This window comes from Penicillium argentinense, assembly GCF_028826775.1.
Source record: "Penicillium argentinense strain IBT 30761 chromosome Unknown utg000006l_segment0_segment0, whole genome shotgun sequence".
Classification (NCBI taxonomy): Eukaryota; Fungi; Ascomycota; class Eurotiomycetes; order Eurotiales; family Aspergillaceae; genus Penicillium; species Penicillium argentinense.
Window position 1 is genome coordinate 1048156 of NW_026622665.1, and position 22477 is coordinate 1070632.

At 52.6% G+C, this 22477-nt stretch overlaps 9 protein-coding genes across 9 annotated transcripts; 4 read left to right on the forward strand and 5 right to left on the reverse strand.

The window, feature by feature from the left end:
* Positions 1 to 156: 156 nt before the first annotated feature.
* N7532_007530 (putative pH signal transduction protein PalA) lies at positions 157 to 3255 on the forward strand (the record flags this gene model as incomplete). The annotated part of the gene is made up of 7 exons (XM_056620023.1): positions 157 to 296; positions 371 to 608; positions 664 to 718; positions 797 to 1691; positions 1747 to 2321; positions 2403 to 2805; positions 2883 to 3255. 7 exons carry the CDS (start codon positions 157 to 159, stop codon positions 3253 to 3255), a joined length of 2679 nt encoding a protein of 892 aa, XP_056473389.1.
* Positions 3256 to 4458: 1203 nt separating this feature from the next.
* Positions 4459 to 6671, forward strand: N7532_007531 (transient receptor potential ion channel family protein; the record flags this gene model as incomplete). The annotated part of the gene is made up of 2 exons (XM_056620024.1): positions 4459 to 4828; positions 4945 to 6671. 2 exons carry the CDS (start codon positions 4459 to 4461, stop codon positions 6669 to 6671), a joined length of 2097 nt encoding a protein of 698 aa, XP_056473390.1.
* A 670-nt stretch (positions 6672 to 7341) lies between these two features.
* N7532_007532 (uncharacterized protein) lies at positions 7342 to 8620 on the reverse strand (the record flags this gene model as incomplete). Its single annotated transcript, XM_056620025.1, has 2 exons — positions 7342 to 7692; positions 7754 to 8620. Coding segments are annotated over 2 exons (1218 nt in total), but the record flags the coding sequence as incomplete, so codon positions are not given.
* Positions 8621 to 11028: 2408 nt separating this feature from the next.
* N7532_007533 (EXPERA domain-containing protein) lies at positions 11029 to 11830 on the forward strand (the record flags this gene model as incomplete). The annotated part of the gene is made up of 3 exons (XM_056620026.1): positions 11029 to 11230; positions 11283 to 11681; positions 11739 to 11830. The coding sequence occupies 3 exons, from the start codon at positions 11029 to 11031 to the stop codon at positions 11828 to 11830; spliced, it is 693 nt and encodes a 230-aa protein (XP_056473392.1).
* A 322-nt stretch (positions 11831 to 12152) lies between these two features.
* N7532_007534 (peroxisomal copper amine oxidase) lies at positions 12153 to 14338 on the reverse strand (the record flags this gene model as incomplete). Its single annotated transcript, XM_056620027.1, has 2 exons — positions 12153 to 14146; positions 14224 to 14338. The coding sequence occupies 2 exons, from the start codon at positions 14336 to 14338 to the stop codon at positions 12153 to 12155; spliced, it is 2109 nt and encodes a 702-aa protein (XP_056473393.1).
* Positions 14339 to 15339: 1001 nt separating this feature from the next.
* N7532_007535 (uncharacterized protein) lies at positions 15340 to 16971 on the forward strand (the record flags this gene model as incomplete). The annotated part of the gene is made up of 3 exons (XM_056620028.1): positions 15340 to 15467; positions 15536 to 15904; positions 15960 to 16971. 3 exons carry the CDS (start codon positions 15340 to 15342, stop codon positions 16969 to 16971), a joined length of 1509 nt encoding a protein of 502 aa, XP_056473394.1.
* A 712-nt stretch (positions 16972 to 17683) lies between these two features.
* On the reverse strand, positions 17684 to 19352 carry N7532_007536 (uncharacterized protein; the record flags this gene model as incomplete). The annotated part of the gene is made up of 2 exons (XM_056620029.1): positions 17684 to 18542; positions 18592 to 19352. 2 exons carry the CDS (start codon positions 19350 to 19352, stop codon positions 17684 to 17686), a joined length of 1620 nt encoding a protein of 539 aa, XP_056473395.1.
* Positions 19353 to 21458: 2106 nt separating this feature from the next.
* Positions 21459 to 21725, reverse strand: N7532_007537 (MFS allantoate transporter; the record flags this gene model as incomplete). Its single annotated transcript, XM_056620030.1, has 1 exon — positions 21459 to 21725. One exon carries the CDS (start codon positions 21723 to 21725, stop codon positions 21459 to 21461), a length of 267 nt encoding a protein of 88 aa, XP_056473396.1.
* A 15-nt stretch (positions 21726 to 21740) lies between these two features.
* N7532_007538 (uncharacterized protein) lies at positions 21741 to 22308 on the reverse strand (the record flags this gene model as incomplete). Its single annotated transcript, XM_056620031.1, has 2 exons — positions 21741 to 22160; positions 22285 to 22308. 2 exons carry the CDS (start codon positions 22306 to 22308, stop codon positions 21741 to 21743), a joined length of 444 nt encoding a protein of 147 aa, XP_056473397.1.
* Between the last annotated feature and the right edge of the window lie 169 nt (positions 22309 to 22477).

The following is a 22477-nucleotide window of genomic DNA, read 5'->3' on the forward strand; positions in this document are numbered from 1 at the left end:
TGAGCTGGGGCTCTTCATCAATAGGAGATTTATGACGGTATGATCGTGACCTCGTAGCTGTACTATCGTAGGAAATTACTAGATATAGATATATAGATAATATACGAACGGTATCCTAAGGTACCTAGGGTAGCCTAGAAATATCAAATACACCAAATGCAGTGTGGGGAGTTGATGCCTCAGGCGCACACACGTCATGCCCGTTGCCGGGGTGGGGGTTGGGCAACTTTCTCCGGTCAACAAACGGACTTCTTCCTCTCACAGGTGCTCCTCAGGTCTGCCTTGACAATGGCGTCGTAAGTCCAGCTGCCCATGACAACCTCGGTGCCAAAGCAAGATCATGAAGCTAACTACACACTCTCCTTGCTAGCAATATTCTCCAGCTCCCGTTCCGGCGCTCGCACACGGTCTCACTGACCGATGCGATCACGCAGTACATCTCCTCCAAATATGACCAGCGCCCAGACATGTTCGCGGACGACCTGATGATCATCGACAAGCTCCGCACCGAAGCGATCAACGTCCAGGAACCGCATGTCAGCGGGGTTAGCAGGCTGGTCACGTATGCGGCGCAGTTGAAATGGCTCGGCGGGAAGTTTCCGATTGATGTGAGCTTGCCAGGACATCTTACAACATTAAAAAGGCTAACATGAGCTTCTCCAGGTCGGAGTCGATTTTTCGTGGTACCCAGCTTTAGGGTTTAATGCGACTCGACCTAGTAAGTTTGTTTAGAGGGTGATGGAGGGGTAAATTTCGGTTCAAAGAAATTTCAGTACTGACCAGCACGCCACGATAGTCTCACAAAACAACCTCCGTTTCGAACTCGCAAACATCCTTTTCAATCTCGCGGCGCTGTACTCGCAGCTCGCCTACGCGCTTAATCGGACCACCGCCGACGGACTCAAGCAAGCCTGCAACTATTCCTGCCAGGCGGCTGGAGTCCTCAACCACCTCCGAACCGACATCATCCCCGACCTCCGCACCTCCCCGCCGGAAGACATGGACGAAATGACACTGTTGAGTCTAGAGCAGCTCCTCCTCGCGCAGGGCCAAGAATGTTTCTGGCAAAAGGCCGTGAAAGACGGATTGAAGGATGCGTCGATTGCCCGGCTTGCGGCAAAGGTATCTGATTTCTACGGAGACGCGGGCGACTCGGCCGTCAAGTCAAATGCGATTAGCACAGAGTGGATCCACCACATGACAGCAAAGAACCACCATTTCGCAGCAGCGGCGCAGTACAGACAGTCGCTCGACTGTCTTGAGAAGCGCAGGTACGGCGAGGAGGTGGCGCGGTTACGGGATAGTTTGAACTGTGTGAATGAAGGACTGAAGGAGTCGCGGTGGGTGAATCGGATTGTACAGGGCGACTTGAACGGACTCAAGAGTCGCGTTGCGGAGGACTTGAAGCGCGCCGAGAAGGACAATGATATTATCTATTTGAGTCCCGTGCCGCCCAAGTCAGAGCTGAAAACGCTTGACCGGGCCAGCATGGTTGCTTCCAAGGCGCCTTCGCAGGTTACGGATGCCATTTCCATGCTTGGGGAGAATGGGCCGCTGGGTCAGCCGTTGTTTGCCAAGTTGGTGCCGTATGCGGTGCATATTGCTGCTAGCATCTACTCGGACCGTCGGGATCGATTGGTAAATGAGTCGTTGATTGGGGAGTTGGAGTCTATGACGGATAAGCTGCGCGAGTATGTTTTCCCCCCATTCTTTGTATCTTTCAATCCACTAACATTTAGCCTGCAGTCTCCTCTCATCACTGAACCTACCCGGCTCCCTGCAAGCCCTCGAAAAACCACTCGGCCTCCCACCAGCCCTCGTCTCCCACGCCGAAGAAATGCGCCAACAAGACGGCCTAAACCGCCTCCGCCGCTCGGTGCAAGACACAGCCAGGATAAAAGGCAACGATCGCGCAGTCTACAACGAAGGTGTTGAATTGCTAGCCGCCGAAAAGGCCGAAGACGATGCCGCGCGCCACAAATACGGTACGGACCGATGGACACGCGAGAAATCGGAGGCGGCGGCACCGAAGATCTATAATTCGCAGATCGAGATCAATGGGTACTTCACCTCTGCGCAGAACAGCGATGATCTCGTCGAGCGCAAACTGCGCGACTCTGAGTCTGTATTTTTGGTGTTGACAGGGTCGAATCGGGATCTCGAATCGTATGTTCCTAGCAGTCGCCGTGCGGCTATTCCGCCCGAAGTGGAGAGGGAGAGTATCAAGTTGCGCAGCTGTCTGAGTGAGGTTAGTCGGATGGAGAATCGGCGGAAGCGACGGATTCAGGGGTGGAAGGATAAGGCGAGGGGTGATGATATTCGTAAGTATCTGCTGGATGACATCGGGAATCAGTCGTATCTGCTGGTTGGCTCGCATTTGCTAATTTGTCTGTCTGGTATAGATCCCGCCCTACTGAAAGAGACGGCCCGTCTGGAACGCGAATTCCCCATGCAGGCGATCCAAGCCAGCCAATTCGAAGACCTCTTCGAAGCGCAATTGCGGCTGTACGACTCGGACCGCGACATGCTGGCTCAGGAATGGAAGGATCAGGAGCAAGTCGCCGATCAGGTTCGCGAGGCGAACAAAGCGTTCACGCGGGCACACAAGGGCGACGCCTCCACCAAAGAGCGGGAGACAGCCCTCCAAGACCTCGAGAACGGGTATCTGAAGTACAAGGAAATCATCTCGAACCTGGACGTCGGCCGGAAATTCTACAACGACCTCGCGAAAATCGTGGCTCGCTTCCGCGACGACGCAAAGGCCTTTGTGCACCAGCGGCGCATGGAAGCGAGCCAACTGGAAGCGTACGTCCCCTGTCCCTCGCATGATCGACACCATCGAAGATCATTGTGATTGTAAACCCCATACTGACGCATTCCAGGGACATCTCTAACGTCACGGCCATGGCCTCGTTACACATCACTCAGCCGCACCTGCGTCAGACCCAGCCTACGCGCCCGCACCACTCCCCTACATATTCCTCCGCTCCCTCGCAGCCGCCAACGCAGGCTCCCCCTCCAACCGTCCACCGTCCTGAAGCGGCCCCTCTGACGGCGCCGCAGCCCTTGCGCGCCGCGGTGCCGCCGGCCGTGCAAAGCCCTGGACCGGGGCCGGGCATGTGGACGCCAAACATGGGGGTGCGCTTTAATTCAGCGGCTGCTGTGCCTCCGGTCGCGAATGCACCGAGTGCAGCGCCTGCTGCTCGCGGGCAGGGAGGGACGTGGGATCCCAGTCAGGGGATTCGCTTTTCTTAGAGAGTACTTTGGACAGCATTTACACTTTACAGCCATATGCTTTTGACATGGGTCTCGGCAGCATCAAAGAAATAAACTACCCCCCCCAAGAATTCCCCACCGAACCACGCGAATGTTCTCAATAATATTAAACTGCACAGCCCCCCACCCAACCCCATGGGACATGAAAGCTAAAAGGGGATGGAGTTGAGTTCCTACATCCATCGTGCTTCCGCCTGCATCTACATCGCTCGACTTGCCCAACGTAGACAGTGTATTCTCCAGTCCATACATACAATACTATATGTACGTAGTATGCATGTTTACACTGTATGGTGCGTATGTAATCGCCACCCAAAAAAAGCGCAGGTGGGCCTGCTGAGCTCATCGGGCCCACCGCGTCCCGCCCAACTCCGCTTCTTCTCCTCTCAACCATTCACGACGGCCGTCCGCAAGCACGAAATCCGCTGGACTCGTCAGCCGGGGGGTCCAGGACCCTGCGTTCGTGTGCTGGCTAATAGAACGCAGTGCAGTGGGAGAATCAGCCAGAGTATCTGAGTGTGACAGGGGATACTCTTAAACATCATCATAGTTGTGAGGTACTACATACCTTCTGCTAGATGTGACGAAGAATGGTTGCCTGCGTCGTCGACCTCTTGTCAATCCCAATTCGCTCCAGGATGGATGGATTGCGTGTTGGATCTGAGAGAGGCATGATTGTCCCCTGGGCCGCCTGGCCAAGAGTACGTGGACTGCGAGGAGGGATAGCCTCGACGTGTCTACAGTGTATACCCATACCTACTGAATCGCGGTGCTCGTGCAATAATGGTGTTGTACGAATACGCCTCTACGCCTCTACTGCATTCGGGCATCCGACTTTACCTCAAGTAGTCTCTCTTAGGGCATTATACTAGTCCTACAATGTGCATGCTCAGTTAATGTAGCCACCGCCCCACTCCTCATTTCGTACATCTGAAACAAGGCTCAGTGGCAGTGTCACCGTTCATGCGGAGCCCTGATCGACCGTTCACCCCCCGGGTCCAATTTTCTCGTTAAAATCTTACTGCCTTGGGTGCCTTGGGGGGCTGCCCCTGGCCCGATCACTCCGCCGAATCTCGACCCTCGATCCTCCAACCTTCAACCTTCGCCAACCCCGACCTCACCTCTCCTCGCCTCACCACCCGCCAATTTTTTTTGGCTGCCACTCGTTTTTGAATTCACACCATGAGATTCGTGCCAGGCCTGCTGGCTGGCCTTGTCGCTCTCTGTTGCATCCCCGTCTCCGCCGAGAAATTGCTGCAGGCCAACTATGTCACCTCCTGTTCCGACGATGACCTGATTCAGACCGACAAGATCACGGTCAATGTGCTGCCCGCCGAAAAGAAGGTCTGGTTGGAATATGACGGCCATTTGGGATACGATGGCAAGGTCATGTTCAACGTCGACCTCTTCGCCTACGGTTACAACATCACTCGCTACAGCCTCGACCCCTGCGACCTCAAGATCGCCAACCTCTGCCCCATGGCCAAGGGCAAAATGCCGGTGCCCTGGTCGCCCATGACCTTGTCCGACTCGGCTCTCGATATTATTCCCAGTGAGTTTTTTTCTCCAGCAGCTCGCCCACTTGATTTCCGGTGATCGCGGCTTCCCATCGCATTCCGCCGATCGTAAAACCGCGAAATACCCAGACTCCGTCGCTGACTTCCCTAGCCATCGCCTACTATGTCCCCGATCTCGACTGTCTCGTACGCGTCAGCGTCGTCAAATACGGCACCGATGAACTCGTCTCCTGTATCGAAGCCCCCGTCACCAACAACTACTCGGTCTACGTATCAGGGGTCGGCTGGGCCATCGGCGTGATCGTCGGTCTGGGCCTGCTCACCAGCGTCGTCCTCTCGATTCTCGGTTATTCGAACATCGCCACACACGTCTCGTTCCGTACCATGCTACTGCTGGGTTTTCTGCAAAGCCAAGCCATGTACGGCATGCTTGCAATGGACTTCCGACCACTCGCCCGCAACTGGACGCAGGACTTCCAATGGACGGTGGGTGTCGTGCATGCCGAATTTCTGCAGACCATTGCCACCTGGTTCCAGCGTGCAACGGGCGGAACGCCCTCGGACGTGATGACGCAGGAAGAGTCGGTCTCGGTCGCTCTCCTGAAGCGATCCGCGAATATCGTCAAGCGCAAACTGCCCGATGTGGGCGGCGGGGAAGAGATACTGTTGAAGGGAATTGAGCGAATGGGTTACCGATCCGACATTGAACCGACCAACATCTTCATGACCTCGTACCTGGTCTTCTACTTTGTCATGATCCTCATGATGATCACGCTGGTCATTATCAAGTTCGCCCTGCCAGCCATCTCCAAGAAAGCCAACAGCGCCAAGCTGAACAACGCGCTCAGCGGCGGCACCGAATGGAAAGGCTACATGCGCGGCAACATCTACCGACTGGCAATGCTGTCCTATCCGCAATTTTGTTCGTTGGGCCTCTGGGAGCTGTATCACCGTGACTCGGCCGCCGAAATCATCCTCGCGATCGTGATGTTCCTCACTACCAGCGCCGCCCTGGGTTTCGCCACCTTCAAGGTCTTCCAACGCGCGCGCGCCTCGAGAGCCTTGAATGAAAACCCCACCTACACCCTCTACTCCGACCCCGCCTGTCTCACCAAATGGGGCTTCCTCTACGTGCACTACAAAGCCCAATGCTACTACTTCATCGCGCCGATGCTCGCCTACATCCTGATCAAGGGAGTCATCGTGGCCTTCGTCCAGGAGAGCGCAACCGCGCAAGCCGTCCTAATCTTGGTCCTGGAAGCCGCATTTCTGATCGCCACCTCCGTGATCCGCCCCTATATGGACAAAAAGGCCAACAGCTTCAGCATCGCCGCATCCGCCATCAACTTCGTATCTGGCATCTGCATGCTCATCTTCTCCAACGTCTTCAACCAACCGAACATCGTCTCCGGCGTCGTCACAATCATTTTCTTCTTCATGAACGCGATCTTCACAATCACACTTATCGTCTTCCTCCTCATCTCCTTCTTCTACGCATTCCGCCTCAAAGAGCCGACGGCCCAATACCACCGTCTCTCCGACAACCGGGACTCCTTCCGCATGTCCCAAACCGACAACCGCCTCAACACCGAGCTCCTCCCGCTCGAAAAAGCCATCCGCCCTTCACCGATCGGTGACGACCGCCCGGCCTCCCCCTGGGCCCAGAGCAACGGCAGCGTCCGCAGCCGCTGGGACCCCTCAAATCCAACTCCCTCGGAATCCCGCTGGGATCCCGGACACGTGGGCGCGGGGTATAACCACCATGAACCGCCCCGGTCGCCGTTTGCGGATCAGCCGCCGCGATCACCATTTGCGGATCCTGTTGAGCCGACGTTGCCGCTTATACCTTCTTCCGATAATGTCGGGCGGAGGGTATAGTCGTGTGCAGCGGTTGTGGTTTTTGCTTGCGCTTGAGTCTTTTTTTCAGCTATCCTCACACAATCCGTGGGAATGTATCCTATCCTGGGTGGGTTGGTAGCTCGCTATGAACATATGTCCTTCCTTGTCATTTTCTTTTCCTTCGGGCTTTTCCCTTTCCTTGATGACTGTTTGAATCCACCAGTTCCCTGTTTTTCTTTTTGATATTAGAAGCTGTTTGCTTCGGCGTCGTGAAAACCTGGCGTTTGTCGATGATTATTGAGTGTATATAGTCAATTCACTTCACATCTATGTTTCAACTTTTTCCAAAGGGTTAGGGATTTGTAGGTCATTACCACGAATCAGTTCTATAATAATATATTCATGTACCGGATGGTTTGTGTCGAAGCCAGGGCTGATATCGCATCAAAATAGCTCTACGATTGAGATGCCCTGTCTAACTAATTTCATACTCTCGTCTACAGATCTTGGCCTGGAGTTTAGGTAGATTATAGTTAACTAGCTATTACAGACTAAATTAGTTAGTCATTATAGTACACGGGTTCACATAAGAACCGCGTGTCATTATCATACATGAATGCCCATCTTCGCCTCGTTCCAGCAATTTCTCACAACCCTCCATCCCAAAATCATCATCCCATCATTGATCATTGATACATCTCAATCCCACGGGAAATAACTCTTTCCCCTCCCCATCCTCCTCCTCATCCTCGGACCGATCATCCTTCCTAACCCCATAAACAACAAATTTCCACGCACTGCGTAGGAGGCAGTACAGCCAAAAAAGATTCAACGCCTGCAACATCGCCAGAAGGATAAAGGTAATAACATTCGAAATCCAACACTTATACTGCTCCGTCTCCCAATTCAGCTCATAAGGCCCGATCGTCCTAAACTCCGTCAGGACCGAGAAGAGGATATGGAGATTGAGATAATGCCGCAGGTAAATCCACGATACCACGCTAGATGCATAGAATGGGATAATCCAGTCGGAATTGAGGTAGTGGAATGTTTTTGAGACCTGCAAGTGCACACATTAGCAAAATCCAACAATGACGATCTCCAACCGGAAATCAACTCACAGCCAGAAAAAAATCACTAATATCATGCGTAAGATAAACCGCCACCCCGATCCTGGTAAAATGAAACCAATAACTCAACCCCACAAGCGCCAGCGTAACAATATGATGCAACACCAGTTCCCTAAAATCCTTCCTCGGCTTCTCAAGCCCAAGTATCATAACAAGCGCCTGCTGAGCCCAATACGCCGCCTCGAAAAGATAATAAAACTTCTCGACACCCGGTAGGAGTTTATGCGGGAATTCCTCGTACATGCCCGCAGTGCGAAAATACCAAACACTCGTTTGCCGCATAACATATAACCCCGCCGGACCGGCGAAGGCAAAGTACAGCGCCGTGTACATCTGTTCCATGCAGCGGAGCTGTTTTGTCTTCGGGATTGCCGCGAAGCGCGATTTCGCGAAGGGGGCGAGGAGTTCTTGCATTATGAATTCGCGCGTGAATGTGAGGAGGGTTGTGTAGAAGGTTACAAAGGCGAGGTCCCATTTTCCTTTTCCGTAGAGAACTTGGATTTCGTGATGTTGGGCGTCGCCATTGGGGGTGGACGGATATGCGTAGGAGAGAAAGATGAATCGATGCAGGAAATTTGATTCGGTCGGGTTGATGGCGTAGAGGGAGAGGATTGCGAGGAGGAGGATGAGTGGGCTTAGCCAGGTGTGTTTGATGGCGCGTTTTTTGAGGCGGCGGAGGAGGGGGCGTTTTCGGTCTGATTTTGTCACATAGCTCTTCGAAGTGGAATCTCCTTTCGCATGTCCATTTCCATTTGCATGGTTCGTTATCTGTACCTCCACCATCGTCCGTCGGCGTCGTGTCGTTCCTGACGGCGTACCCGCCGAAGCTTGGGGTAATTGGGCCGAGGTATCTGCCATACTTTACTTATCCCGCTTTTCGTCTGATTTAGATCATGTAAGAGAGAAGAGTTAATTGGGGGTGAGGGTGAGCGGGAAGTGACGGAAAGAAAAATGCTGTTCAAATGGTAAGACTGCTTATTCTACTGACAGCCTCGCTCACGCCCCTTTTCGTATCGGCCGGAATTTAGGACCAGACACTCCGCGGACTCGCGACTGCTCCGATGTGCCTGTTTGGGTTAGGGTGGGCGTGTAGGGCGAATGAGAGGGCGCGGTGGCTCGGCGTCGGTGTTAGCCGGTCCGATTTGCACCAGTATTTGACATTAATCTTTGTTCTTTGGAGTGGATGTTGGGCATAAGGCTGAGCTTAGTGTACTAGTCAGGCACTGACTAGTTAGCTACTAGGATTGATTTAGTTAGGACGCGATAAGAATACTCCACGAGATCTGAGTTAGTGCTGGTAGTGCTAGATTGACTTTGGTAGTGCCAGCTACTAAGGGGGTAAGTTGAGTCGCAATATATATCTGGCCGTACTTTTCTCACCTCTACCCTCCACTAAATAGTGTGGCTGACATGTTCTAGCTCATATACTAGTGCCACTCCTGAAGCTAGCAGAGCATCCACGTTTGATCGCAGTATACAGCTCTCAAAATCACCACACCGACATTTGATTGGAGCCAACATGCAATCATGCGTCGAGGTGTTTGAGGTCCAACTGTGGGGGCGACCTCGCCGACGGCGCCTGAAGATTCAACATTCTTAAAGGACTTAACCTTGAGCAACTGTTCCTGACCCTGCAACATCGAGTATATTCAGGACAGTGACCATGGAAGCTTACTATGCTCTCATAAAAGATGACAAAAGTCCTCACGGGAATAGTCTACGACTTCCCCTACACGCGCGCCCAATATCACCACCAACGCGTCAGCCTTCCGAAAGGGCAATCGCGAACAGTCTTTTCTTTACGAAGCTCCCAGCAGAAATTCGGATACATACCTACCGATACGCGTTTGGAGATCGCGGTATCCACCTGGAGCTGGAACCGCGGGACGAGGCTGAACGGCACAGGAGTGACAGTGTGACCCATTATACACGGGGCCCAGACGAGCCGTTCTACGACGACCCCCGGAAATTGCGCTTACAAGGAACTGTTTGTCCTGCCTTCAGTCCGAACTGCGTTTGGGGAGAAATATGTCGCCCTTTTGGGTTTGTCGTCCTCGAGGCTGCCCACAGAAACCCACCCCATTCCTGCGAGCATGGAAACGTGTCAGCACCGCTGGGGGCAATAGGATGGCTCTTGAGCTGTCGACAGGGGTGGGTTGTATCTGGCAGGCACTTGCGGCTCTCTAACGATGTTACAGATATACGGAGGGTGTTGAAGTACTGTACTCCAACAGCTTTTCCACTCTAAGCAAAGAATTGCTCTATTATTTGCCCCAATTCATTCCGGCCCAGCACTTGGCCATGATCAAGGCTCTTCGAATCAGTCTGGACCGCTATGAAAACTATCTGCTTGGTCGTACAGGAATATACGACGCACAACCACCGAGACTTGATTGGCCACCGGCTATAAAAAGCGTCTTGGTACTAGGAACCGGGCTTTTCGAAGATCTGCGCGAGCTCGAAATCGTTTTTCCGTGCTGCGCAAAGGGCTTCAAGAAGAAGGGTTCATGGCCATCATGCTCCGGGAGTCGGTATAGGGTGATATTTGACGAGCTTTTGTTCAAAACGAGCAGCCGACTCAAGAGGATGCGACTTATCCTCCCATCAAAATGTTACAGGCTTTGCCAAGCAGAAATGGGGCTGATAGCATGGGACAAAATCGAGAAGAGTGTTTTACCCTTACCGGAAGAAACAATAACGCCCTCCACGAAGCCTCTTGGCATGCCTTGGAGAAGTTGCTGGCGTCCAGTTGAACACGACACAGATCGCCCCGGAGGATATTGGATTACGTGTCAGGAGACAAGGCCTAAGTTGGTTATTCCGTATGAGCAAAGACAGCTTTTGGAGTCTGTCTCTCAGGTTTCGCAGGGTTCATACTCCCAGGGGTTGAGACGGGTTATCAAGTGGTAATTTGAAGGCATAGAGAGAGCCTGCTTTGTAATTTAGCGCATCTAGCAAAGGTGTATGCTTACAAAATCGAGAATTTCATTGGCCCAGTTATCCTATTATACTACCAATTAAAAATTAGTCTGCACTAGTATCACCCACAATCTAGATAGTAGATTATTTACGGTGGTTGCGAAGGATTCACTCGGTCGCTCTCACTGGCTCCGGGCCCCGCAAACTGACCGGAACATCTGCAGATGTCGTGGGCTGATCAAATGCCCCTGCTTGGCCCCATCACGTGAGACAGACTCCTATCACTACCTGTATTTAAATTCAGAATGCCCCTATTAAACATCCATGCTATCGGACAAAGCTCGAAAATGGAAGCATTGCCGCACCCATACTACCCCCTCAACCTCAAGGTTGTGGGGTACGTACCCAACGAATGGACCTCTTTAACACTAGTGTCGATCTTCGCCTCTGCATGTGCCATCACCTTCCTAGCAGTATACACACTCACGATGAAAGTCCACCCCAAAGTCTCCCGAAGCGACCTGTGGACAATAATGTGGTTTGTCCTCTGTACGCACGTCACCAGTTCCCCCAATCCCACATCAAATCTAACTTCCGTCAGCCGGCAGCATCCACCTAATCCTAGAAGGCTACTACGTCTACAACTTCCGCTCAATGTCCAATAAACAAGACATTTTGGGCCAACTCTGGAAAGAATACTCCCTCTCCGACTCACGGTACCAATCCGAAAACGCCTTCGTGCTCTGCATGGAGACCATCACGTCCGTCTGCTGGGGTCCGCTATGCTTCGCCTGTGCATTCTTCATCATGACGAGCCATCCGCTCCGACACCCAGTTCAGGCGATTGTGTCACTTGGCCAGCTTTATGGGGATGTGATTTATTATGGGACTTCGCTTTTTGATCATTATATTCTGGGTCTTTCGTATTCGAGACCCGAACCTCTTATTTTTTGGGGGTATTTTGTTTTTTGTAATACATTTTGGATTGTTATTCCGTTTGGTGAGTTTGCTAGGGGTGGGCTCTGCTGGTCATGGTGGGTGCTGACTTTTGATTTAGTTCTTATCTTGTCGAGTTTGTCGGAGAGTAAGAGAGCGTTTGTTGCTTTGGGGAGGGACGAGGGTGTTGAGAGGGGGAGGAAAAGTCAATGATGGCAGATGTGTTGGATGGATAGGAAATGACGGAAGGGAATGGGTACATGTTATTAGATATTCACGTATCATTTGGCAAAGCGCTGGAAGTAGGGCGTCGGAAAAAACCTCAGTCTTCGATACAATGGGAATACTACACCATCTTTAAATTAAAATACAAAAGGTTTACTTTCACATTATTGTACTCTATTGTGTCTAAGATGGCCCAGGGAAGTTTGAATTTGAAGAAAAAGAAAGTTTTATATCAACAAAACTATAAACTATGTACAATGCCATCATATAAATCCCAATCTTTTCAAACACCAATCACCATGCCAAGCTCTTACAATCGCGACGAGTTACCCTGAGCATTACCCGCGCAGCAGGAAGTACTGAAAGCATTCGTCGACTGGGTATCAACACAAATAGCACTAGGAGGCACCCACAGGCCAGGGTTCTTCTCATGGAAGTTGGAAGCACGCAGCATAACGCTCACCGGCTCAGCAGGCATAATGGGGAAGTCCTCCGTACGAGGGAAGTGCGTCAGACCAAACTGAATGTAGCAGACAATATCGGTGTTCTCGATATTCTCATTCCGCTGGGCCCAGTCCAGTATGGTTTGGTTGTGCGGGTGGTTCTCTTCACCGGTAGACTGGCAGACATAGTCACCGGCCGGGAACAGCTCGTAGTCCTTGTAGGGGGTGACCCAGAGCGGCTTCCGGGCAAAGGCAGCGCGCTTGTAGACGGTGCTGCCGGGCTTTGCGAGGAGAGGAGGGCAGTTGTTGTTGAGGATCTTATAGCCTACGGGCTTCTTGGCAATGGTGTTCATGCGGTTGGGGTTCACAATGTCCCATGAGCGGTTGGTCTCGTAGCAGTAGTCTGCGGCGCCTTCGAGGGCTGTGCGGAGGGGGGTCTTCTTGCTGAGGAAGGCGTTGCCGTAGGGGTTTTCGGGGGATCCGACGGCGTGATCGGAGGCAACAGCGTCGCTTTGGATGACAGAGTTGTTGACGCCGTCGATCTCGGGGTCGATGCGCAGGGAGAAGAGGTGCTGGTGGTTGTGGGCGTTGATGTCAGGGGCGACCTGGGTGCCGTAGGGGGCGGCAGTCTCAGTGGGGTGCATGCAGTACGTGTTGAGCATGCCGGTGAGCTTCATCTCGAGCTTGTAGGTGCCGTCCAGAGTGAAGGTGTGGTAGAAGCCGTACTCGTAGTTGGCGGCGGTGATGATTTGCGAGATGATGAGCTTGCGGTCACGGGCAGAGATGACGGTGCCGTCGCGGTAGTCGGTGTGCTTGTACAGAAGGCCGTTGTCCTCCTCGTGGATGCAGATGGCGTTCTTGATGACAGCGGCCTCGCCGTTGCCAGTGGACATGACTCCGTCCATGTAGTGGATGGCACCCTTGCAGTCGCAGCCCAGCTTGAGGGAGTTGGTCATCAGACCGGTACCGTACTCGCCGACATCGAAAGCGTGCTTCTTGTGGTGAGGCTTCTCGGGGCAGCCGTAGGGGACGACCATCTCAACGACGGAAATACGGTTGAAGAGAGTGCGCTCGCGGTCCTCGTACATGTCGTGGGTGCGGACATCGGAGATGACAATACCCTCACGGTAGTTGAAGCCGATGTGCATCTTATAGTTGGCCCAGGAGAGCTCGTTGCCGCGGACCTTGAAGGAGACGCCCTGGGGCTGGGTGATGTCGATGGGCTTGAGGCGGTCGTGGTTGTACTTGTCACCGATGAACTCGGGGAGATAGTTGTGCTCCTTCAGGGGGGCAGCAGTGCGCTCGCCATTAACAAGACGAACATCAACGCTGAGAACCTCCTCCTTCTCTGTATCAGCGACAACGCTGAAATCCAGCGGATGGGCGTACTGGTTGTCGAACTCGGAGTTGCGGTAGTAGACCAGACCCTGCTGCAGACGACGGTCGAAGCCCCAGCGCTCGTCGATACCAATGGCCCAGGCATCAAGGAAGACCTTGGACATATCGGTGATACCGATCTCGTTACAGGCGCGGATGACGCGGGGATCCTTGCGAGCGATGCGCTCCATCACGTCAAGGTCCTCCAGAGTCAGAGTGGGCATGACATTCTTGACCTCCTTGTATTCCTCGACCTTGGACTTGGTCAGGTTGACGACGACCTCGGCGACTTGCTCGGACTCGCGGATGATGATGATGGCGAAGGCACGGCGGTCCGGGGTTGGGATCTTGCCCGCCTTGAAGGCGGCATATTCGGCTTTCTTGGGTTCGCGCAGAGTAATGCAGTTGAACTTGACGGTCTTCGGGCTGCAGTACTCGCGGACGAGCTTGGCAGCAGTAGGAATTTCCTTGATGGAAAGCTGGTCTATTGTGGGTTAGCACATGGCGATGCTGTTGGTGCAAGCTGCGCTGCAGACACATTTTTTTTATCTTATCACGTACCGAGCGGGTGGGGGGTGCCCTGCGGGAGCATGGCAGTGGCAGCAACACTGTCATAGTCTCCCTCCCGGAAGATGGTGTAACCCGGGATGGAAGTGGTATCAGGGGCAGAAGCCATGGTGAAAGATGGAGGTAGAGAAGAACTTGTGAAGCTGTAAAGACTTCATCGTCGACCGTGGCGAACCCTTATATAGACCATGGCCATTTGTATCAGATCCATAGATACCCGCATGTACCTGCCTGATCCGGTAGTCGAGAAAGGCTTTGCCTGGCACGCGGCGGTCTTGCGAGTCTTCCCGACCACAGTGGGCGAGTGGGCAGGGTGGGCACTCCCGCAGTTTTCTCAGTTTGGCGAAAGCCTGGAGAAGGCCGTTCTGCATTGTCTTGCCCCATCCTGTCAGGTAATATCTTTTGCGTAAGTTCGCCTTTTTGGCGGAAGTCGTGGCCAATCACCTCTCACAGACTGAGTGTCGCTGGCTCCGACCGTCTGCCATGCAGGAGTGACAGGCCCCTTTCGCCGATAGGGCAGGTTGACCCTATGTGTAAACTTTTCAACCCTAATGTGTTGGCTCGGCCAGGACCAGTTGTGCTGGTCTGCCAAATTGGATCAAGCTTATCTGTTTTCGTGGGGAAGCAAACCACGTGAGGACAAAATCGTGGTTGCCACATGGCCATACACTCGAATATAGACAAGGAAAAATGCATCGTCAGATCTTAATTTATCGTCTGGCAGTATACTTCATCTCGATCATTCACGTAAATCATTCTTTCTCATCTATCGGCAAGTGCTGTACTGCACGTACGGTTTGCCATCTCGGTCTCCCGCGGCGACCGTGATTGCGTGGACCTCCCCCTTTAGGCCTAGCGGCTACCCCACACTCCGAGTCACGGCCTTCTCCCGGACTCGGGATCGTCTGGAGATGCCGTGTGGGTCTTCTCCAGAGATGGGGGACCATCGACCTGCTTCTTTCGGCATGTCCTGGCGAATCGCTTATCGCTGTTATCGGTGATGTAGTTGCATTTGACAACAAGGCCCACTAGTCTTAAGAATCTCAGCTGTACTCGATCGCCTGCTCTTTCCTCTAGAGTCAATCTTCAACTTGAACATCTCAATTCACAATGGCTTCATTATCTGTGCAGTGTAAGGCGCCCAACGGCCGCACTTGGGCTCAGCCTACTGGTCTGTTCATCAACAATCAATGGGTGAAGTCGTCGACTGGCGACAAGATTGCCAGTATCAACCCTGCGTATGTTGACATCTTTTCGGACCGTCCGACATCTGACAAGGTTCAATCGCGCTAATACTTGGACATAGAACCGCGCAAGAGATCACATCTGTCTACGCTGCGTCGGAGCAGGATGTCGACAAGGCTGTCAAGGCCGCGCGCGCCGCGCTGAATGACCCTAGCTGGAGAGATCTTCCCGGTGTTGAGCGTGGCAAGATGATGAACCGTCTGGCGCAGCTGATCGAGGATAATCGCGAGACCCTTGCGACCATCGAGACCTGCGACAACGGAAAGCCCTACACTGTTTCGCGTGACGACGATCTGACCGAGACCGCTGAGACTATCCGCTACTACAGCGGATATGCCGACAAGATCTTCGGACAGGTTATTGGCACCACCCCGGACAAGTTCGCCTACACTGTTCGTGAGCCCGTTGGGGTTTGCGGCCAGATCATTCCGTGAGTACTTCCAGACCAGTGGGTTCTTTGCGGGGGCCTAATGTTTGTTTGATAGATGGAACTTCCCCCTCTCCATGGCTGCTTGGAAGCTCGGTCCCGCGCTTGCCTGCGGCAATGCAATCGTCCTGAAGCCCGCCGAGCAGACCCCTCTGTCGATCCTGTTCATGGCGAACCTCATCGTGGAAGCTGGCTTCCCTCCTGGCGTGGTGAACATCGTCAACGGCCACGGCTCTGTCACCGGTGCCGCTCTTGCTTCCCACATGGACGTGGACAAGATTGCGTTCACCGGTAGCACCGCGACAGCCAAGCACATTATGAAGATGGCCAGCGTGAATCTGAAGAACATCACTTTGGAAACCGGTGGCAAGAGTCCTCTGGTCGTCTTCAACGACGCCGATCTCGAACAGGCCGTCGAGTGGGCGCATATCGGTATCATGTACAACCAGGGTCAAATCTGCACTGCTACATCCAGGATTTTGGTACAGGATAAGATTTACGATAAGTTCTTGGAGGCATTCAAGGCGCAGATCAAGAATGTTTCAAAGGTCGGCGATCCTTTCGATGAGTCTACGTTCCAGGGTCCCCAGGTGACACAGGCCCAGTATGACCGTATCATGTCGTACGTTGACATCGGTAAGAACGAGAAGGCTACTCTTGCTGTTGGTGGCAAGCCGTTCAAGGGCGTTGGTAATGGCAAAGGATTCTTCTTCGAGCCCACTGTCTTCACGGACGTCTCTCCCAAAATGCGCATTTACCAGGAGGAGGTCTTCGGTCCCTTCTGCGTTATTGCCAAGTTCAGCACCGAGGAGGAGGCTGTTCAGATGGCCAACGATACCGAGTACGGTCTCGGTAGCGCTGTGTTTACTACGAACCTGACCCGCGCTCACCGTGTCGCCAAGCAGATCCAGTCCGGTATGGTCTGGATCAACTCCAGCAACGATAGCGACTGGCGCATTCCGTTCGGTGGTGTGAAGCAGAGTGGTATTGGTCGGGAACTGGGCGAGGCCGGTCTGGAGGCTTATTCGAGCGTGAAGGCTGTGCATGTTAATATGAAGTCGAAGCTTTGAGCTTACTCTGTGTTGATTTGAAAAAAGTGTGTGAATATCAATGTGTTCTTTGTCCCTAAACCACTTGACTGTCACTGCTTCATGTGTAAAACTTACCTTTCCCCATGTGGATAGAGGATGCGTTCCAGAGTTCTCACGTAATCTATCGTTAGTCGTCATGTAGTACCATCCTCACTGTAGCCTTCCAGCGCTTCATGGGGGAACACTTAGCTACTCCCCATTCGGGAAGCGCAGCTCTTCCACAGTCCTCAAAAAATGCATCGGCCGTGGGAGTGGTGGCGGATGCTTGGGAAAGGGATCTTCAATAGTTTGCATCAGCTGCTTGAGTCTGGCGAAAGTTTGAAAAGGAGAATTGTTGAACAATTCGATATTTAGCCAACCAGGTGGATGCTGGGGCACACTAGCAAGCTCGAGCCTGGCTCTGACCGCCTCAACATTGGCGCCTCGTCGATGCTCAATTGCATCTAGCAACGGAGCCATGATGAGGTGGACTGGTCGTCCCGAAGCCGTGCGACAATATAAAAGTGAATTCACCAGCATATTTAATATCTGTATATGTTCATAATCATAGTCTATCTACATTGCCCACCATCTATGTACTCTACTAGAGTCTATATACAATAATCCAAAGCTTCCACCGTGAATGGTTCATGCCAGCGCCACCAACCCCATCACTTGTATAACACTCCGCTCACACTTCTCTTAGTGTGCCTCATTGAGAGTCCTGCTTGTTCTGAAGAGAGGTCTGAGCATCGTTCGGTGCGGCATCATGTGCCTGAATGACCATGGCAATGGAAGAGTCCTCGGTGTTGAGGTACGTCCGGTTGCCTTGAATAAACCAGAAAGACATGGCAATCACCAGCATAACACCGAACACGCCAATAGCATAATTCATCTCCCCACCCGAAGGATTAGGCGCAGTCGGGAAGAAGAAGAAAATGGAAGTGATGATGCAGTAAACCAGACTGACACAATACGCCGGGACTCCAAGCTTTCCAAGACGGAATTCCCCTCCAGGCGGAAGCTGGTCGCGTCCAACAAGGAGCACGGTCATGATGGGAAGGCCGTATGAAATGGTCAAGGCGATAGTGCTCACACTCAAAATAGCATTGAGAACGGTCTCCGCGAAGAGGAAGAGAATGCCCACCAGGGCGATCAGACAGCCCTGGAACCATAGAGCGCGAACTGGTGCCTTCCAAACGGGGTCGACATAGCCAAGGTATTGGCTGAAAGGAAGTCCACCATCACGGGCGAATCCCCAGGTCAGGCGAGACGCGGTCGTCACGATACTGACACTTTGGCCCAGGCCGTTGGTGATGAAGAGGGCGATGAGCACGGCGCCACCGTTCAGGCCTACGGTTTCCTGAACCAATTGCATAAATGGAAGGCCGCTGGGAGCATCGATAACTGTTCTCACTTCTTGAATGCAAAAGAGACAGACCATCATGAGAATGAAGCCGCTGATGGCGCCGGAGATGACAGCAAAATATATAACCTTGGGAGCATTCTTTCGTGGAGCGGGGATCTCTTCCACCATATGGATGACGGCGTCGAACGCAGTTAAACCATAACTGTTTTATGTGTCAATCATGAATATTATTGAGGGTGGGTGTTACTCACGCTGCTTGGACCAATCCCATAAACCACACCACGCCATCTGACCACCCAGTCTCATTGATCCACTTGCCAAAGACAAATGAGGGCGGCTGGTAATGGAGACCAGACTTGATACCCACAGAAATAAGAAGGGCCAGACAGAAGACGAAAAACAAGCCAAAGAACCAGACTCCAACAAAGTTATTCAACCAAGGGAGGAAGGAGTCACGTCGACAACCAAGAACATTGATCAGGGTGAGAAGAAAAACACATCCAATATACACCACGAATTCCAACCAGCCCTGCGAGGCACCGGTCCAGTCTGCATCGAACATGACCTTCATTCCCAGCAGGAAGTTCGTCATAAATGCAACCTGGGACGCAGCAAGCGTCCACCAGCCAAAGACATTGATCCACGCACAGATATAGGAGACGAAACGGCCCCAGGGGGAACTCCACAGCCGATAGATCCAGTAGGCCTGACCTAATGCCGTCGGCATGCTGCTACAGATCTCTCCTAGAGAGATTGCCACGCAGGTATTGCAGAATGTGACGAGGGCTAGGCCCCAGAGGATAGAAACGGGACCACCATTGACGAGGCCATCGGAAAGATCCTGTGCAAAAGTCGACCAAGTACCCAAGACGCAGAACGCCAGAGCTAGCATGCTCCAGAGGTTGAACTTGCGCTCCAGCGTCTGGCCATGGCCAAAGTCCGCGAGGTCCTGCGCATCTTGGATCTGTTGTTCGGTCGGTTTCCAGCAAGCGGTTTCGGTTTCCACGTCCATCGCGGGGCTGAGGCAATATGAGAAGTTTTCTTTTTCTTGAGAGAGAAATTATGTCAGACCAGGTCGATGGGGGTCATTTCCGTATGTTGATGTGAATCTTTGTCGTAGGTCTTATCCAGATCCCAGCGAAGATGAAGATGAATATGTCGAGTCTACAGCACCCACGATCGAGATATTTGGACCAGTATATACTTGAAGGGTAGATATTCAACCCCATTCCCCAACCACCCGGGGTTTTTTCTTTTTTCTGGGGAACCCCACGGGCGTCGGGTTGTGTGGTCTTGTCCCTCAAAGATGGCCCTGTCCTCACCGAGACTGGCCCACTTAGCGCTGTCAGAACTTGGTTATGGCCTGCGCCAGCAAGCGAAACAGAAGCAATTCTCCTCAAGACGACCACGGTGAATATCTCCACCGACGCTCGACGTAGGCTGGATCTTCCTGGTGTGGAAGGTAGATGCGGGTAGCAGAGGTTGGCTTCACCCGCATGAAATCATCCGGGACGACGATCTCCTCTCTCAATGGATCTCGACACGAATGCCGGAGTCCCGTGGAGAAACCCCCGAAGCAGCGCAAATGGCTGCTTGCCCCGAATCCATGACACACCAGAGCGCCGTGGTTCCTCGGGTTTCCGATGTGGCGAGTCCGGAGTGTAGGGCAGAGCTCACGTCTCGGGTCGGGTCACTAGCAGGCGTTTTGACTTACCCGTTCGACCCTAGCCTGGCGATCCAGGTACGGGACGAGATGACACGAAGAGCATCTGCCTAAAGTCGCTCGAGAAGCTCGGTGGGCCGTTTTGGCGAGCGATAGCGCTTGCTTGTACCTGCCCGAAAGAGCGGAGAGGCGAACGGTGCCGAGAGCTCCACTCGAGATCAGAGTCGATTAGGTAAGACAGTCAACGAAACTAAACTTGGGATATAATGTTACGGCAAGACTCGAAAATAGAAAAAAGAGCGACTCTCATTGCGAGGGAATTTGAGGGCCAAATATAAGCTGGGCCGTTGCATTCCATCCGGGACGCATTCCCTAAGAAGGACTAGAGCGCGCTATTTGTTCGCTCTGAGAAGTTTGATTCTCCAATCAGCGCGCGCGCAGCTCGTGCTATACTCGCAGCGAGGGCGTATATGACCAGCATGAGCGATCGGGCCTGTGGTCGCATCAGAATTCATTTCACACTCTTTCCTGCTGCTTCCAACGATGGCGTCCTCCGATAATAAGAGAAAAGAAGCGACCAGCACTCGACACCGATCGCATAGAGGGTGTTGGACCTGCAAGAAGAAGCGCATTCAGTGTGACGAGGCGCGACCGGGGTGCCAAAAATGTATTTCGCGCGGCCTCGCGTGTGAAGGGTATGAGATTCGGCTTCGTTGGGGGGCTGGCATTGCGTCGCGGGGCCGATACAATGGTGCAGAGAAGCCGGTGAAAGAGTTTATTCCGCCTCCATCAAGAAGACGGTGGGATCTGAGAAGCAAAGCAGAGAGGAAGGAGGCATGTGATCAACAGGGTCAGCCGGCTCTGCTTCTTGCATCCAGCTTCACTCCAGGTAGTATTCCCCTGCTGCTCGTCATTCAACATCTTAAGCTGACATTATGAGTAGATCAATCATTTAGTCACCCTGTGAGTCCACGGGCAACAGTAAATATATTGAATGCTCCGTATGGACAAGATGCACAAGACTACATGGACATCACGAAGCACTTTGAGCTACCAGTGTCCACGAGGGAAGAGTTCGAACAAGAGAATCCGATGTTGTTTGATGGGGGCCAAAGAATGGCTACAGCGCAATATGGGGAGAGATCCATGCAGAGAAGATCGGTGATGATTGCTTGAATATCAGATAGCAATGAATATGAATGCATCAATTGATGACAGCAAATGCAAGCGCCGACCGAGTCGACCGAGTGTTGTGTAGTGGAACGACTCAAATCTTAAAGAGCAACGGCCTATTCTGGAGAAAGCATTAGCCAAATCACTCGCCTCATCAATTTGTTCAGCCGCTGCACTCTTGCGCATACGGGCAGCATTATCCCTCGAGTACACAATATACAAAACAGAAAAGAGAATAATGTTAAAAACAAACGCGGCCAAGGTGACAAGAACCCTGGTCGTTTACTTCGGCGCCTCCGACGCGAGGAACGTATGAGGCGAAACGATTTTAGCCACATAGTAAGCCGAGAAGAACAAAGTGCCCGTTACAGTATTCTTGGTATACCCTACAATATTGGCGGCGAGCAAAGCATACATCAGACCGCCAGAGGTGGCAACAATGGGAATGAAATAGATTGCAGCGAGGTGGGAGCCGAGGGTCGACGGCTTCACCGGAATGCCATAGAGGAGTCTAAAGGCAATGATGCCGGAAATATAGCAGGAGATCATTGTAAAGATTTGCTTTCATTGGCCCCAGTTAGAGGAGAGGAAGAAGTTGATGATAATCATTGAGACGGCCATGATGGCTCCGACTGGGATTTGGAGAAGGACTAATTGGTAGGTGTTGTAGCCGAAGCCCTCAATGATGATGCCGAAGTTTGTTTGAAGACTGTTTGTCAAGTTGTGGCAGAAGACTGCAAACAAAAGCATCCAGACACGGTAGTTGGTGAGAGCTTCGAGGACTTGCTCTTTCTTGTGGTGGTTTTTCTTGACTCCAGTCCTGTTATCCCTGAGACACTGAACGGAAATGATCCGCTCACGCTCGTTGAGCCAGGTACATCTCACAGGTGTTTCTGGTAGAATCCACCAGGGGCTGATACCGATCAGAACAGTCAATGCGCCGAATACGATGAACATCCACTGGCAGGGGAACATGTTGCCAACCTAAACGCAATGTCAGTAAAGCACAGCCAATTTCCTAGAATGCGCTCAAACCAATAAGTGCGATTGCCCAGACAAGCACACCAAACGAGACCGAAACCAGTCCACTTTGCACTGTACCACTGACCAATCCGAGGTACTTGCTCTTCATCGATCGGGCGAGTTGATGTCTGGTTCTGCGCCTGCTCTTTGGCCGCTGAGCCCACCTTGGTTTCAGAGGGAGTGGGAGCGTATTTGTAACAGGACGGGGGTTGGGAGGGTGCTACCACTGCGGAATGGCTGGGGAAACTCAGGGATTGGACGTATAGTCCATCATCGAG